This window comes from Trachurus japonicus, chromosome 23, assembly GCF_045865225.1.
Source record: "Trachurus japonicus isolate A0001 chromosome 23, Traja_1.0".
NCBI classification, from domain to species: Eukaryota; Metazoa; Chordata; class Actinopteri; order Carangiformes; family Carangidae; genus Trachurus; species Trachurus japonicus.
Genome location: NC_140929.1, coordinates 22,768,178 through 22,786,596, shown reverse-complemented (window position 1 = coordinate 22,786,596; position 18,419 = coordinate 22,768,178). Strand labels below are relative to the sequence as shown.

At 42.4% G+C, this 18,419-nt stretch overlaps 1 protein-coding gene across 2 annotated transcripts in view; it reads right to left on the bottom strand.

The window, feature by feature from the left end:
• Window positions 1–263: 263 nt before the first annotated feature.
• The window catches only part of chst11 (carbohydrate (chondroitin 4) sulfotransferase 11), a 118,508-nt gene continuing 100,352 nt past the window's right edge, over window positions 264–18,419 (bottom strand). The window contains exons 3-4 of one of the 2 annotated variants that reach the window (XM_085769431.1): window positions 4,164–4,393; window positions 264–2,985 (exon numbers count right to left, since the gene is read on the bottom strand). In XM_085769431.1, the coding sequence (XP_085625557.1) occupies window positions 2,361–2,985; window positions 4,164–4,393 (855 nt within the window). In that variant the 3' untranslated portion in view covers window positions 264–2,360. The remainder of the gene's footprint in view (window positions 2,986–4,163; window positions 4,394–18,419) is intronic. The other variant, XM_085769430.1, reaches the window with a different exon arrangement.

The window sequence follows — 18,419 nt, the reverse complement described above, 5'->3', positions numbered from 1 at the left end:
CTATGTGCACTTCAAAGTACAGTAGTTGAAACCTGAACCAGGAGACAGCTTTGTTACTACAGTTTGTGGCTGCAATAACCTTTAATGGTGGTAGTTTTAACCTTATTTTAAATTGTCTATAGCAAAAATGCTGGATGAACCTTTTATAAGGCTGTGGGTCAAATGAGTTGCTTTTTGTGCAGTATATCTAATTCAGTATATCACTTTGCATTGGGACCATTTAATTTGAATCAACTTATATTCATTTTTTTATGTGCATCATATATTCTCAAACAAAGTTATGATTGAAAAAAAAAAGTGTAAACAAATTGCCACTCATAAAACCTGGGGCTTTTGTTGGCTCCTAGTTTCCTGCTTTACCATTCAGAAATCCAGCATTGTTATTAATGTTATCATTAGCAGAAAGAATGAATAAAATCACATAATTCAGTTCCTGTCCAGAGAAAAGAGGTGCAGCATTTCCAAAAATGTTGCTTTTACTTTGAAGCTGGAGTGGTAGAGAATTTACAAAGAGGAGCAAAAAGCAAAATGACTCCCCCTCTCTGTCCTTCTCTCTCTCTCTGTGTCTCTTCACTGTGAGAGAGTCTCTCCTCTCCCTCTCTCTCCCTCCTGTATAATGCTTACACAACAGCCTGTAATCCAATTAACAGCATGATGGAGTGTGCGGTGATTAACCTTGACATTGCTTAGTATCGCTAACATTAATCACATTACAGTATGAGATAGAGTCTCTGATTCTGTGATGTGGGCAGTAGATCACTGATATGTACACTAACATCAGAAGCTAGCTCTCATGGTGCGGTTGGGGGACGGGGTAATCATCCCATGAACGGTGATGCAATGTGCACTGAACACTGAGTGTGGATCTTTGAGGCTCTCACGGCCATTTTGGCACCAAACTTGTGACAACAGGAAATAGAAAATTACCCACAAATCTCTGATGATCTCAGACACAGAAGGACAAAGCCATGGGCCGAAATGTACCTCAAACCCTTCAGAAATGAAAGTGCTGTGATGCACTAAAAATGTAATGGCATCGGAGGCAAGTTGTGAAGAAAGAGCCCAATGTGATGAAACGAAATGTTACAACTTTAAAAATCTTTTTTCAAACGTTCATCAGCCCAGGAAAACAATAACATATTAGATCTTTCTCTTAGTTTAATGAACAAAGCAAATTAAATAATCTTTTGTAATTGCTGCTCGCAGCAACACTTCAGTAAAAACTAAACTAAGCATGTACACAAAAGGATAATCTTAATTTACTGAGAGACATGTTTGGTCATTGGAACAGAGGCTTTGTGGGTGTGGCCCTTGATGGGATGGCCCTGGGCGGGAGGCAGCAGGGCGGGGTTATGAGATCCAGTGCCTTTAACCCTTTCACAACCACGCAGGCTGTCTCTTTTCTTTCAACTCGGTGGCAGACTCAAAGGTGGCACGCCCCTTAAAACTGCGCATCCTGTACCTTCCAAACCACATTCATTAAAAGTGTCAAGGTTCATTACAGGCAATAATTTATCAAGCGCTTCCAGACTTCACCTTTTGCAGCAGGCGTCTCCAATTTCATAGAGTCCTCAGTTTGAGGTCCCTCCTGCCAACATCATAATGATAGAGACCAGGGACAGAATTTGTTTGGTCTAAGCCGCTGGCTGAAGGCCATGCCACCATAAGTCGTAAAAGGTCATGAGAGTGAAGTCAGTAACCGTCCATCACAGGGTGTCCTTGAGGCGATGATGAGCCAGATTCCCTCTGAAATGCATGAATCTAATGAGGGCAAGGGTGATGGGTGCTGACACCCCATGCTGGCAGCGCAGCAAAGGACATGGATGGTCTTTTACAATTTGACGGAGGATCTCTATCGATCGGGGGAGAGGGAGAGATAAGCTTAGCTCGCGCGATGCATTGGGGTCAGGGCGCGTGCGAGGTCGCTGTTTACTTTGCAGAATCTGAAGCAGCCAAATTTGTCAGCAGTTTGTTTAATCATGTTGGGAACATCATCAGGAAAGTCTCTCTTCAAGTCCGTCCTCTGAGGATCAGTTCCCCCTTTTAAAACATCTTGAAGACCTGCTTCACCCTCTCATTTTAGTCTTTGCATGCGTTTGGTCCATTTAGCCTATATTCTCATCCAGTCAGTGCCCCCTGTATGAAGATGACTGGATATCTTCCCACTTATGCCCAGACACGCACGCATTATTTCTTTCTTTCAGCATCTGTTTATGAATATTTCAAACCCCCACACCTGCAAGGTATGACGACAGTTTTTTTTAAATCAAGTTTGCTTCCGATAAAATTCGCCCCTCACTCATTTTGTTGCCTCGTCTTAGATAAGGCAGCCATTCTCAGAGTCCCAGCTCTGTCCTCTGTTAGTCCAGCCTGAGGTAGCTGGGTGTGGTGTAGTTGAACATAAGGAAGTCCAACTTGTAAAGCTGGTAGAGTTGGAACTGCTGTTGAGTGCTGATATTGCTGAAGAACTGGGCCGTCATGGCGTCCGTGGTACGGGTGGACTTGGCGTAGCTTGGGAAGCGCAGGGAGTTGCCGACGCCCACCAGCCGCAGCACGTAGTTTGCGTCCTCCTCCAGCGTCTCATACTTCCCCACCAGGTCGTAGTGGATGTGGCACGGGTGGCAGAGCTGGTAGACAGTTTGCCAGTGCTCGTTGAGCGGACCGTCGCGCTGTGTTGCCGGGTCCACCAGGTACTCTGTGAATTCCTTGAATTTGACGTCAGCGCCGTTGATAAGGGCATCTTGTGTGGCGTTCTTGCGGTAGCGCCGGACTATACGGGTGCCGAAGCGCTTGTGGAAGGACGAGTTGTACTTGAGGGTGAACTTGTTGCGGTATGCCGAGACCAGCCTCTCGAAGGGCTCGCGGACGAAGAGGAACTTCAGGTAGTTCTTGAGGCGGTGGTTGATCTCTGCGATGCTGTACTGGTTCAGCGTCTTCAGGTTGGATGGGACATGGGCTTCATTGGAAGGGATGTCCATTGGGTCACTGTGGGAGAGAGGAGTTGTGAGGAACAAGGGTAAAACAATTGATAAGTGTTAGGGATGACCCAGTTGTGATCTGATCTTTAGATTGAATTAATCCTCCTAGTCATTGATCACCTTAAAGGGATACGCCAACATTTTTTTTTTTTTTACATGTCTTGCCTCACTCCCGAGTCCATGACCAGCAGATAGACACCATCCTTTCGACTGTGCGTGCAGTAACGAGGGAGAGCCGCTATTGCCCGTAATTAGCTTAGCTCAAACGCTGGAAGTGTATCGGTAGTGTTAGCCTGCCTCCACCTTAAGTCGTCAGAGACACTCTTCAGCAACTCTAAAAAGACCGATCTTCATCTCAGAGCTGACAAAACTCTCCGGTAAGGCATCTTGAGCGGTCAAATGCCGGTAACGGGACGAGATCGGTCAAAACGGAGGGTTCAAGCAAAGACGGTTTATTTTGGTTCAAGCTAGCTACATCGAGGGTAGGTTAGCTTCCTATTTCAAAGTAACAGCACAAATTCTATCGTCATGGTTTTCTGTATGTAAAGGGCAACGGGTGTTTTATTTTGTGAAAGTAACCGGAAGTAACTGGAAGTAACCAGATGTGCGTTGGTCACAACGGCTAGCTTGAGTAGCGCCAAATTCGTCCTAACAAAATTGTAAACAGCTGGTATTTAGACAAATTAATGACACACTGCTGATCTAAACAGCTACTTTCTCGCCTAAAAATGTTTGATGCCTCGGGTAGGAGGCAGGCTAACACTACCTATACACTACCTATAGCGTTTGAGCTAAGCTAATTACGGGCAATACGACTCTATCTCCCTTGTTACTGCACGCACAGTCGAAAGGATGGTGTCTATCTGCTTGTCATGGACTCGGGAGTGAGGCAAGATACGAAAAAAAAAGTTGGCATATCACTTTAAAAGTGATCACCTGTGGATGATACCCTGTCTTCTGGGGATGTGTGGAACTGTTCCAGAGTGTAAATCAGACTGAATTTGGATTGATTGAATTAATATTGGCAGTAAAAAATGTGATCACGGCATCCCTCACATGTATTCATGTCTTTGTATTAAGGCATATTCTATCCATTTATCTTCCTTTTTGTTATCACTGAACAATAGCAGTAAGGAGGTAATGAATGGTCCCTTTCCTCTTGAGGCCAACAGGTGCCAGACTCACCTGTATTTGCCCCGGCCTGTGAGCACCATCATGACACGTTTCCAGTTGGTGCAGGCCACCTTGGGGACGTAGCAGTAGATGAGCTCATGGTCCTCATCCACCACCAGGTGTTTGAGGTCTCCGGGCGTCAGGACCCGCCGCTTACGGCTGGAAGCGCTGTAGACCCGGCAGGCGTCCACCACCTGATCCCTCCTGGCCTGGTGGAGGACAGCAGCTCCTGACAACTCTGGCTGGTTGTGGAGAACCAAAGGGGAAGGGAGAAAAGAGAAGAGGGGAGAAAAATAAAGAGGGATTGCTGTGAAATTCAAATAGAAAGTTTACAGAGGGTAACCATCTGGATCTGGAGGTTTGATTTTTAACAACGTCTATTTGTATCCAGCTTAACCATTGGAGCTTCTAGCACTGTTGTTCCCTTTATGTTGCATTAATGAAATGTTGTTTGCTGAGATTTATCAGACAATTACTGTTTGACTTTTTCGTCCTATCTCTATAATCATTTGTTGTCTTTACACCTTTTTCCTTCCGATCCTTATGTGTTACTATATAATTTCCTTGGCAGTGTGAGGAAGATCTCTCTGTGCCAGTAAAGCTCTAAAGTGAATGAAACTGAGGCAAAATAGAAGGGCGGGTGACGGGAAGACACACACTGAGAGGGTGTTATTAAGCTCAGTCTTTATTATCATACTCATCTCTTTACTGACTCTATCTTTTCCCCCTATCTGAGTCGCTCCACAGTCTATGATAGAGATTAGTCCACGGGTGTGGAGGAAAATAATGATATTAGAGGATATTACAGATATTGAGTGTTTAATATGCTCAGATTCAGTCGGCAATCGTTCATCTGAGGCTTATTTCATATGCTCCGTGACGCTTGTGATGAAGTGGACCTTGGCAGGATGGAAAAGAGGACGATGGAGAGGAATGACAAGAGTGCCAGGCAGGGAGCAGCCTGAAGGCTTTGCATCTGAAGGACAGGAATGTTTTCTTAAGCCTCTTGATTATTTTTCCTCTGGGTCTGAATTCCCCTCCAGGGCAGTTCCCCCCGTTTCCTCGCAGAATCTAAATTGATTGTACTGTGGCCTGCATCTGTGCGGCTCCAGCCCACTCACAAGTGTGGCCTTTCAGTGCCTCACTGGCCGGGGCGGAGGAGGGAGGGAGCGTTGCTGACATGAAGTGCTGAAATAACTCAAGGACCACCACTGAGCGCAATCCACAGACACTTTGACTAAAGAGATTTTTATGTATGTCTCTTTGAAGTCACTCTCCGACCATGTCTCAAAGTGGACAATTCATCATGTGCAGGGGAGGAAACCAATCTTTTACAGCCTTTTATCTGATGACTACTGACAAGAGCTGCTCTGTGTTCTGCTCTCCACCTGTACATCAGTTATCGAGCAGAAAAGTAGCAGAAGTAAGTGGTCGTGAAGGAAAAGGTCAGACTCAGATACAGAGATATATCAAGTCATGTTCATAGTCTCTAGATAGTGTTTCTATATCTATATCTATCTCGATCTATTTTACAGTATACAACAACCTGCGGCTCCACAAGGCATTGGATAGAAATGATGAGATATGGTTCTCTATCATCGTTTCCTACAATAGTTTCCAAGAGTAATCTTTTTTTTTTTTTTTAGAAACCCCATGTTTTGCACATTTTCTGTATTTTTCTCCTATGTCAGACTTCCCTATAGACAATGCCAACTGTCAGCCAATCACAAGAGGCTTCAAGTCTCTCTTCTGATTGGCTTACTGTTCTATGAGCAACAAATAAAGATAGATGATATTTCACATACATTAAGCACTCAGAAAAACTAAATCCTACAGGGTTTGGTGGTGATCAAGGTGGGCGGGGATTGGGGCATGAGAGCGGTGACTGCTGTTGTGACATCACAAAGTCACAAAAGTCCTGATGGCTTGTTTGTGGACTAAGGCTTTTATACTTTAACAGTATTGAAATAGAACCTAGATTATAATTAAAGACGACATGATGACTGAGCTGACAGAGTTTAGGGCATATTGGAAGCATCTTATTATTATATGCTCTTCACAGTTGGACTGATTCAAAATTGATCCAAAAATACAAAAGTGGGATGATTCACATAGTTGAATATATCCAGCAGGATTTCTGCAAGGCTCATTGTGTAACTTTACCAAGTCAGTTTGAAGACTGGATTGGTTTTGCTTCACAATCTTAGATACCGCCATGTAGTCTTTGAAATCCTTGCTTATATTTTGATTAAAAAAAAGGGTGAAAAAAGAACTAATCTCAACTCAAAAAAGTACTTCTCTTTTGCTGATTCACTCACAAGTTTCACGCAGACAGTTACCTGTGGAGATGCCAAAAGATTTATAACTTTCAAATGTGCCCACAGCAGATAGACAGATTTTTTTTTTGCTTCCAAAAGAACCTTGTGGATATTAAACATTAATCTTGATCCCACCAAATAATAACCAGTGCCCACAACAGACGAATCTATTTCCCACAGGACAATATTTGTACACATGGATCTAGTTCCAACCTGATGATCATTTGTTTGCACAGCGTGTGCATCTTGTCCCTACAAGATTGGGCCCACAACACAATATCTGGTTCCCACTAAAAAATTGCTCACACAGACATCACGCAGGCAAGATAATAATCTTGTATGCACATAATGTATGAGTCTTGTTCTCACAACATATGGATCTCTGTCATGCAAAATCTGGACTTGAGCCTGCAGCATTTGGTTCACACGAGAAAAAAATCTAATATCTTATTCCCACAAGATAGTATCTTATGAGGGCTATTTAATATCCTGTTCTCGTAACATTAAAATACAATTTAACCTTGGAACATCATAATTTTTTTATGTCTTAAAGGGAATTTATGCAAATCGGACTTTCAGTGTTGCCTTAACCTGTTACGCTCACTTTCTTTGAAACCCTGCTCTGTCAAATCAAACAGTCCTTTAAAGCATTTGGAGGGAAGTTGAAAATACATGATGGATTATCTCTGCTCAAAAGAAAGAAGGCCTCGTTTTCCACAGCTCCCACTTTGTCTTTCTTTGTGTGCTCTCCGTTCGTCCCCACTCAGCCCAACGCCAACACATCAAAGCCTGCTAAGGCGGAACAGCGCTGTTGCGTATAGCAGGTCTTTGTTGATGAAAATCTCCCCCCCTTTTTTTATACACTCAGACACATCAAACTACCATTCACACAAATTTTTGCAGCGAGGGTGCACCACCCCACTCCCCCACGACCAACCTCCCCCCTCTCTCTCTGTCTCTCCAGAGGACAAACACTGTAAATAACATGGGAACAAGAAACAAGGGAGGGATTCTTATCGTCTGTTCTTCTACGGCTTCCCTCTCGTTATCTCTCCTCTCTTTCTCCGGGATTACCTTCTGCCATTTTATCTCCTCGTCAAGAATCTCAGTCAATTCTCTTGTGTGAGGGTTTCTAAGAAAGAGTGAGGATGAGAGAGATGGGGTGAGGGGGGGAGATGAGAGAGGCGATATATCGATACAGTCTGAAGGGTGAGGCTGTGATGGAGGTCACTGACCTCTCGCCATGTCAGGCTGTTCCCACGGGGACAGAGGACGCCATTACTCGCCTATTTGCTCACACATTACCCACTTAATCCCCCGTGGACACGAACTAGTGGGTCAGCAGCAGATAAAAGCTGGACCAAGTCATAAAACCACGGCTATAAAAGTAGTTAACAGTTCCACACAATATGGTCAATTTAGTTTGATCTCTTTTGATTGGTCAAGAGGGGCCTCGAAGCTCGAGCTCAGCAGTTTTGGCGGTGCAGCTGTTGCACCACGGCGCATATCCATATCCATATCGATTCAGATGAGAGAATCTGTGTGTGAGTAATAGACTCTCTATTTGCTATTGCTTCCATTCTCTCTCTCTGGAAAACTTCACGTCCATCAGAGCTGGGAGACAAGTGGAAGGGGAGGAGAGGGAGTGAAAACCCTTACGCGTACATTTAAACCTAATCTCACCATGAGAGTCATTATCAGCGTCGCATATGCAAATAGAAAAAAAATCTCCACTTTCTTATCTTCAGATGTTGGCGGGACTTCGAGACGAGGCCCATTGTACATTCACGGCGTGGCGCTTCTCTTGTCGCTGCACATTTGTTGTTAAAATGTGTGAGAAAGTGATGACAGGGGGAACGTGGAGATTGTGTTTCCATATTTCAAGTTCTTCATTTTTCTTTTTTTTTGCCACAGATGTATTATTCTCACTGAATGTTGTTATGAGTTTGAAATATGATCCGACTCTTCGAGATGCAACAGCTGTAATGAATCGCTTCCCCCCAATCTGCTGATGGCGGCGAAAAGAAAGAGAGATGGTAGGAGGGGAGGAGCGAGGAGGAGAGATGAAAGGGAGTAGGGGTGAATTAATATCCATGAGGCTGAATTACACACTGCGCAAAGTGGGCAACAAGCTGACTGTCACCATGCAGGCATCCTCAGGGACCTCAGAGGAAACTCACTACACTAAAGTTTGTTTTTCATGTCATTTGCATGTTTGCACCACTGAAATAAAAATATCTGCTTTAAGGGATAGTTCACCCAAAATTGAAATTTCACTCATTATCTACTCACCCTCATGTCGACTAAGAGCTGTGAGAATTTTCAGAGTTATCCGTGGCTTCTCTGAGTTACAAGGGGGGGGGGGTGGTCCGCGCAGCAGTATTTGTCCATATAATGGTTGTCAATGGATACCAACTTTCTTCGTCCAAAAAGACACACCAAAAAACATCCAAATACCTCCATGCTACTCATATGTAATGTCCGTCTTGTATTGAAGCCCCGAAATGTGAAATTGTCCCAAAAAAAAAAAAAAAAGTCTATTTTTCAAGTCTATTTTTTGTAGCGGAAGCTTCTCGAAGCTCCTCTTCCCGGTTTGTCAAATTTGGACGAACTGGGAAGAGGACAGACCCTGGTTCGTCCAAATTTGATGAACCGGGAGGAGGAGCTTTGAGAAGCTTCCGCTACAAACAAGCTTGAAATATAGATTTATTAAATTTTTTTCGGGACAATTTCGCATTTTGGGGCTTCAATACAAGACGGACATTACATACGAGCAGCATGGAGGTATTTGGATGTTTTTTGGTGTGTCTTTTTGTTATGAAGACAGTTGGTATCCATTTGCAACCGTCATATTGACATGCACTGCTATGCCGAGACCCCCCGTAACTCAGAGAAGCCACGGGTAGCTCTGAAACTTCTCCCAGCCCTTAGCCCACATGAGGGTGAGTAGATAGAGTGCAATTTCAATTTTGGGTGAACTATCCCTTTAAGTGGAACCATTACCAGTTCCTTCTTGAAGAGATTATTATTTGAATTTACCCATTTCTAAATAGAGCTTTCTCTAAAATGACCATGAACTGTTCCAGCTCAGACGCTCAGGGAAATGTTCAGTCGGTGTTGTTACTGTAAGTCTTAAAAAAAGAAAGTAAATACTGACTTCCCTGTTGTTGCCTCAGCTTTTAAGATGGTTCAGGTTCTTTGATGTCAGACTGTCTGAGGGATTCATCCACAGTCAGTTTATTACCTCCACTAGATTCAGATCAGCTCTCGGTTTACAGAAGCAAACAGGAGCATCGACACAGAGGCTGAGGGATGTGCTGCTGCGGGCCATTAGTGAAAAATATATTTCAGGCACTTTAAAAAAAAAAGCCCAAAGGGAAAAAAAGAAGAAGGAGGAAATGTAGCTTTATTTTGAATATTTTCACCACTTTATCTTAGCTATTAAAACACCATTTACTTTGGAAATACATTTCCACAACTGTTCCATTTTCCTATGCATGAGCCAACTAAGCGTATGTCTGCCTGACTCATCTGCAGAATAATACAACGTGTGCCATATTTGCACTTGCTACATAAGAATGCAGGGGCTAAAACTGGGGGCTGCAGCTCTGAATCTCTTGATTATAGATAAAAACCTCTCATTATCACTTTGACTTGTTGCAGTCCTTCTATTACACCTGCCTGTCTCTGTCACTTCAAACTGTCTGTTTTGAGCAGCGATTTCATGAGCAGTCGCTTTTATTGTTTCTATCTAAGGACTGATGTTTTCATGCTGCTTTGAATCTGACGCTGAATCTACAACTGTTTGTTTAAAGTGGCAAAATTACAAGATATCGAGTAATGTGATGTATTGAAGCTTTCCTGCTTAGTCTGTGCTCCTAACATTCAAACCAGCCTGTTAGGTTGACTCTGTTGAATCAGAGGTTTGCACAGAACAGAGCAAAAGCAAACCTTTTATAGAAGCCAGGTAGTACCAAAGTCGCTGCACCACTTTTGCTACAGACCGAAAATATCTCACCGACTACTCGACGGAGTGAAATTTACTACAGATACAGACATTTGCAGTAATTGCAAAACAGAATCTGTTGAGACTTTTAATTAGAGTTCCTAGAGGGTGAAGGAAAAAGCATAGTGGCACTGTGAATTAGCATACATATGGAATCAGCTTTTTGCAGATAATGTATCTAATTGACAAATATATTCTAAACAGTGCTGCGGAGAAGATGTGCTGCTAATGCATCAAGATTCATAGCCCAGGGAATCTGCAGATCATCAGAGGCTGCGTGAAACATCTTTTCCTCTAAGATTTAATAAACAGCCTCCTTTTTTTTTGCAATTTCAGCCAGGCTAATTGTGCAGCCCAGTTTATTTTCTGTGTGGCTATTCTGGTGTGTTTGCACTCTGTCTCTCTGGAAGACGTGAATGTGTCTGGAACCGGTGGAAGTGGAAACAGAAACAGTGTCGAGGAGGATTGGTGGATTTATGACCACGCAAAGTGCTGCCTCAGAGTTTGTCCTCACTCATGTCTGATGCTGGTGATGGTGGTGATGATGATGGTGGAGGGGAAACTGTTTTCATTTAGTCTAAAAACCTGATCAGTCTGCAGGACTCATCCTCTGTTTGTACATCTGCTTTCCTCCTCTTGCTGCCTGTGAAGTCATCCAAACAAAGATCAATAGGATTCATCAAAGCACCTTCCTCCCTCTCTCTCTCTCTATTTCACATACACTCACTCATACACACACACTCATACACGGAGCACTGAAGGAAGTCTGTCTTTGACCCGCTCTGCTTACAGACTGGCATTCATAGAGTAGGCAAGAATAAAGCTGCCAGTGTAGCACAACTGTACTACACACACATACACACACACAGGCACAGGCACAAGCACACACACACACACACACACACACACACCTGTTTTTCTAATGTGTAATGCTTCACCTGTGTCTGTAAAAGGCAACAAGGCGAAGCCCTCCTATAAAATCCTGACAATGCTCACAGTTTACGAGGTGGATTCATCCTTTCCACTGAGGCCCGTGGCACATTAGTTTTCCATAATGTCATTTATGAGAAGTGGGAGCAGCAGCAGCAGCAGCAGAGAACCGAAACTCACCAGCTGCTGATCACCTGCACCCACTGTGACACCGAAAACCCCCCGAAAGAAATGTGTCCTCATCTTCACTTGGTGCACACTCACGCTGCTCCATGCTGTAGGATTTAACACTTTTACTGATGTGAAGTTTTAGAGTGTTGAGTGTTGTTAGACTTCACCTGCCACTTGATCTGCACTATTCCTAAAAGCAGGGCCGTTGCTAGGAATTCTGGGCCCCCTGAAAGAATACTAAAGTGGGCCCCTGACTTTTCCACTTTTTTTCTTATACTGTGCGTTCACACCAAAAGCTTCCAAAGCGTCAAAAAATGCTCGAGGGTGCGCTTCAGACAAGATAGCTTCCAAAACTGCAAATATTTTCAGCCGCTTTGGCCGCTTGTCACGTGACTGATGTCAAAGTTCAATCGCGCTGGTAATTGGGGAGCCGAAATACAAAAAAAAGAAAAAAAAAAGGCAGCCGAAGGACATCTCTATTCTGTCAGGTTGCCGCCGAACCGCATCATAGCTAATTAACCTAAAGTTAAAGCAGAAGTAAGCGATTTTGGCTAACTTCTTGTCAGTCGATGGAGTTAGCAGTCCCCGCCCTCGTCCCTACGTCACCACATTCACGCGCATCCCTTGGCTGCACACACAGAGAGGACCGCCCCTTTATGCCGTTCTCTCTCCTCATTGGATAAAGGTTGTAGGATACAAGGAAAGTTTTCTCCTCGGCTTACAGCAGAGCAGAGTGACTGACAGACCCGTGTTTCAGACCAAACACCCTATATAAGTGATTGCTGTCGGAAGATATAACTATTTAAGACTTATATTAACACAAACATTCCGCTTACTACTGCTTTAACCATGGCTCAACTTCTCGTCTGGTGACGCTTTGGAAGCTTTGGAAGCGCGGTGACGCCAGTTGATGCTTTGGTTGCTCAGTGTCGCCGGGCTCTCATTGAAAATGAATTGACTTGCGGCGTTTTGACGCTTTGGAAGCTTTTGGTGTGAATGCAGTTAGACAATGTATGTATTATCATTTTTTATTTAGCCTACTTTGTTTTGATGCTAATGCAGCATTACTATGAGTATTAGTCTGGGTCTAAGCAGAATAATTCAGTCATACAAAGATTAGACTACTGGGTTTTTTGTGGGCCCTACTGGGCGCTGGGCCCCTAGAATTATCATCACCTTTCTCCCCTATACAAAAGCACTATCAACAGTTAGCTGCTCCACACCAGTCAGGAACTTTGAGTCTATACTGGTTTAATTAAACTATAAACATGAAGAGGCCATGATGGATTCAGGAAGAAAATTGTTCCTGCTCGTCTTGATGGGACTGATTAGAATAACATCTGACACTGCAGAGATAAATATTACATAATATCAAACATCTTGAGAAATATGATGCATCCTTAAAATTCTACTGCACAGAAACTGCTCATAATGTGCACTTCATTATACAGTATGTGCTTATATGGCACTTTTAAGACCACTCAAAGAGCTCCACACATTCACATTACACACTCACTCACACACACTGATACACTGATGGAACGCCTATAAAGTCAGTATCATGCCCATAGATGCTTTGACCTACAGTATATAATAGACTGGAGGAGCTGGAGATCGAACAGCTGCTCCGGTCTCTGCTGTGGCCGTTTGGGATGAACCAGAGTTAATTGTAATTGATTGTAAGTTAATTGGATCATGTGTGAATTAGTCAACATCATTTACCCTGTTTTCCTGTGGAATAGCACCTCATTACTCAGTAAATCAAACATTATTTAACTGACTTGTTTTTGTTGTATAGCTGCGATATTTTTTATTTAGAGGAGAAAATGGCTGTAACACACAAAGCTACAGTTATGAATAATAACTACATCTGCACCCTTTCATCCGCCCCAAAGTCAGCACCTTAAAGGGAAATTTCAATATATTTCAACCTGGCATATTTCCCATAAACGTGTCTATTGTAAGGTATGTGTGCTTTCGCCACCTCTGCAGTGGAGGGTTGACTAATGACGACATGAGGAACATAAATCAGGGGAAACTGCACCAACTTCCCACAGGTTTCCAAATAAATGTCCACTGGTTAGAAGAACCTCAGGCTATGTAACTCAAGGGTAACATCGACAACAAAGACTGTGTAATGTTGAGGAATTTAACAAATTTTAGCGCAAATTTCAATCTTGATCATTAAATATTACTGTAACCATGATAAGGTCTGATTGTTGTAACTGAGAGCTATAAATCCCCACGCAGTTAGTTACAGGTAGCTACTTTCTGTGTGTAGTTTGGGACAAATGGGAGAAAAGTGTTTCAAACTAAAAAAAATCAAGTTCATTTGAAAATTTGCCAAAGGTTTCAGCCGCCTGTCCTGGTGTGACATCAACTGTTTCCCATTTTGAGCAAATGCACACAGTAATCGAAACCACCTTATATATTAGGATATATTAGTCTTAAAGGAATAGTTCACCAAAAAATGAAATGAGTGACTCAGTTTTTTAGTGACTTTTAGTTTAGTTTTAGTTTTTTGTAATCTTCCTCCATACTACTCGTCCACTGCAATCCAAGTGTCCCGAAGGAATATAGTCTAGCCCTTCAGGACACTTGGATTGCAGTGGACGAGCAGCGTGGATGAATATTAAATGGTTTTTGTGTAGTTTTATGGACCTTTTTGTGTCAGGCACTGTTGACTCTCACATAAAGATTTCATTGGACTATGAACCCCCCTCCCGGGTCTCCAGATGCACTTTGAGGAATAACAAACTACTCCGGAGTATTGATCAGCATGAGGGTGAGTCACTAATGACTGAATTTCTTTTTTTGGTGAACTACTCCTTTACAGTAACATTGCTTTTCTTGACCAATCATGACTGCTGAGTAGCTCACGGCTTTAAAAATGCTTTAAAATGTGTGTACATGTGACTCTAGGGCACTCAAGACTACACAACTGTGGCAAATTGACAGGAAATGATGATAAAATGTTACAGTAGCATTAGTGGTTGCCATATCGGTGGCTCACCTGGCCGAGGGAGCCATCCAAAGACATAGAGATAGGATGGGGCTCACCCTGGACAACCAATATTATATTAATGCAAATTATATATCAGTGCACCTGTTCTGTGCAGGTGTACATTTTAAGTTAAATCCCTAACTCTGAATTTTGAATTTACAAATACCTACTGGGATTAAAACCATCAACCTTTCAGTCAGCAGCTATCAGCTACCAGCCAGCTCCCAAGCTCCCAAAACTTTCAGAAATGCACCGAAGAGGAGAACTTTAAAGAAGTGAATCTACTGATTCATGATTTCTGTGCTGTGCTTTATGATGCCTGTTACATAAGGCACTGCAGGGAGGCAGTGAATGGACGCTGTGTTTCATGCCAGGAGCTAAAAGCTCTGGGTTTCACTGCCGGAGCCAACAAGGCCAAACAAACACACAGAGAGAGACAGATGCATAATGTAACGCTGGGTTTCTGTCCAACTCTTCATCAATTCTCAGCGATATCAATGATAATGTGATCATTCACTGACCCCCGATATTTCCCCATCGGCTTAAACCACATAGAAGAGACTCGCTGCTGCCAAACAGAAGTAGGATGAAGCATGGATGTGTAGGTATTTCAGGAATGGCTGTGAAATCTGCAGTGAAACCCTCAGGTCTTACGTTGCCTAAAGGAGCTGTTAACAAGACTATTGGAAGAATTTCACAAGCCGAGGTTTTAATGGTCGAGCTGATGTTTTTGCACGCAGGACGAGATTTAACTACGAGCCGAGCACAGAGCCTCGGATTCTTTCTTTCTTTTATGCAAAATGTTCAAACATTAACAGGAGAAAATATGAGCATAAAATTTGCCTTTAAATGGGTCAACAAAAACCCCCGTGCTCCCTCAGGGGCAGCAACAACAGCAATAACTGCTCCTGTCTCTCAGCTCTCTCAACACGACAGCCTGCTTAAGATTATAACCAACAGTGAACAAGTTTAATTTGATGCCAGGGGCTTTGACACAAAAAGTCAGCCCGGATGATTTTTTACAAGCAACAGGAGCCACAAAGCGGAGTTAGCGTCGAGTGGCTAAACACTGACCTCCTCGGCTGCGCAGAAGCTGCAGAGCCCCACAGCTCATTGAACTTCACACAGAGGCACGCTGGAAAGGAGCTCTCCTCCTCACTGGACTGCTGTGTGTGTGTATGTGTGTGTGTGTGAGATCACATCTTTCTGTTAACATTTTCAATTGGAGAAGAACTCGGTAATCATCACAGCAGCAGAGGCCTCAGCCATTATGCAGCCAAATATATATTGACACAAGAAGATAAGATAAGATGGTCCTTTATTAGTCCCACAGTGAGGACATTTGCAGCGCTACGGCAGCAAAGTGGACGAAAGAACTGCCGGATGTCGATGCACATATAAATCCCTGTGGCTGTTATTTAACACCAAGTGGTGCTTCTTTAGTGTTTATTTAACGCCTGACGGCATTTCGATGGGCTTCTTTGTCTGGAGCTCCTCAGAGTAAAGGATTGCCACAGCACACACACACACACACACACACACACACACACACACACACACACACACACCTATTATACATAGTGCCACTTGTTAGATTAGGTGTGTTTTGTTAAATAAATGCTTTTGAATATTCCTGCTGGTCTATTTGTTATTATGTCTGTGTGTATACTCTGCACAACTCCACACATGCAGTACATTTCCTTCTATTCAAAGTGCATTTCTACTGTATTTATTTAGCTTTATAAAGTATACACACTGGTGATGGTACTGGTATGTATTCAAAGAGAGCTTTGTAGAAATGTATTGAAAACATTTTCACATCTACTTCATAAAGTCCACTTCATAATTCTGTGTTCCAGAGAAGTTACAGCAAAAATGATTAAAGTGCTTTAAGGCATTGTACAGTTTGGTATTAAAAAGTAATACATGTTTTAATGAATACATTAAACTATAAAGGTGCTGCATATTAAAGTACTAATTATCAGAGTATTTACCCAACCCTAAATTAAAATGCAGTTCATATTTAAATTTGACACATAAAGTGATAATCTGCTTTGAATGCACTTCTTATTGTTAACCTATGGTAAGTATATATATATTTTTTGTGTCGCAGGTGGATCGTGCATGATGCAAGCACAAACACAGCATTTCTTTTTCTTTTCTTTTTTTTCATTATTGACCAATTTGGGCCCAACTTTTCAGCTGTGTTACATCAGGCCTGTCATGCACCAGAGATTGGACAAATCCCACTGTCTCCAAATACACAGCAACACCACCACAGCCTGAGTGTTGGAGAGGATTTATTGCTGCCCTGAGCATTCCCATTGGTTGCTTGCACAAGGACATGTCAGTTTCTGGCAGAACAACTGTCCGTCCTTGATGTAGGTGTCCTGTGTATTTGAGTTTAAAGACAGTGAGCTCAGGTTTCTTTATAATACAGAATATAATACAAGAATTGCAAGAAAATCAGACTTTATTTTATTGACTTCCTGTTCTAGATCCAGCTCCGGCTGCAAACTCCTCACAGATAACATGTTGGCACATCCATGTCCAAGGTCTTCTAAATAATAAAGGGACTGCACTTTAAATATACCACTTTTCTAGTGCTATTAATCACCAGACAATGGAGGCCACCCTCACACAGCACACTTACCCTCTACTTACAGCTCCTTTCTACCCCAATCACACACCGATGATGGATCAAACTGGAAGAACTGGGAACTGACCCTCCAATTAGAGTATAACCCTGTCATCCCCCGGAGCCACAGCACCCGTCTCCTCCTGCAGCCGTGACGCACCAGACCATCATTAGGTGCTAACGTTACCTGCAGCTGTAGCTAATGTGATTTTATTACCCCAGTAAGGATCCCTGGTCGTCACACACGGACATCTTGACAGTTTGATGAGTCGTCTCCTGCTCTGTCTGCCAGCAAGTTTTTAAAAATAATCATTAAAATAGTTCTCAGGACCAGATTTAAAAACAACATAAACCGACAAAACAGAAAAAGATGACAAAATAAGAGAAAATATTTCTGTTAAAAACAAACGTAATATCAATTGCCATCGTAATACTCAATCTTATTTCATTATTATTTTTATTAATTTATTTTAACTTTCAGACCTCTGACACTGTCATAAGAATAAGAACCACCTTGCTGATAGGTTCTCTGCTCATGCCGTTCCTCTTTTCTTTCCTTTTACTGTTTTTTACACAGATATGGAACAAAATAATTTAAAGCTTTTAATAAGAAAGACTCTGCAAGTGTGCTTAAGCATGTAGAACTTGAAACATCAATAAACATTTGTTCAAAAAACTAAAAAAAAAAAAAACATGTGAGAATTGAATATATTGTGAGAATGCATATACTGTATGTAGCCTATATAGCATGTATTTTAAATGTATTTCTCCTTACAGAGTTAGTAACCATAAATATCCAGTGTAAAATTAGCGATTTAGTGTCCAAATCGTGTCTGAAATGCTTCAACTTGTCCCCATGTAACAAACACTATGCAACATCGTGGGAGTGTGAAATTTAAATACATGAATGTATGTCCCAGATTTGATGAGTTTCCCTCAGGTGTCGTGTTCACAAAACGGTGAGGTCACAAACCTTTGTAAATGTAATCTGTACATCTCTCACCTCAATTGATTGAAATTTGAATTAGCTCCCTCAAGGCGCTTCTGGGATATCAAGTTAACATAGGACTGACAGTTGGACATTAAATGAAAACATAAATATATAGATCATGGCGCCCACATTGTTTTCAGTGATTTACAAACAATAAAGTCTGATAAAAACTCCAACAGACACCTGAGTAAAGCTGATCCTTCCTGTGCA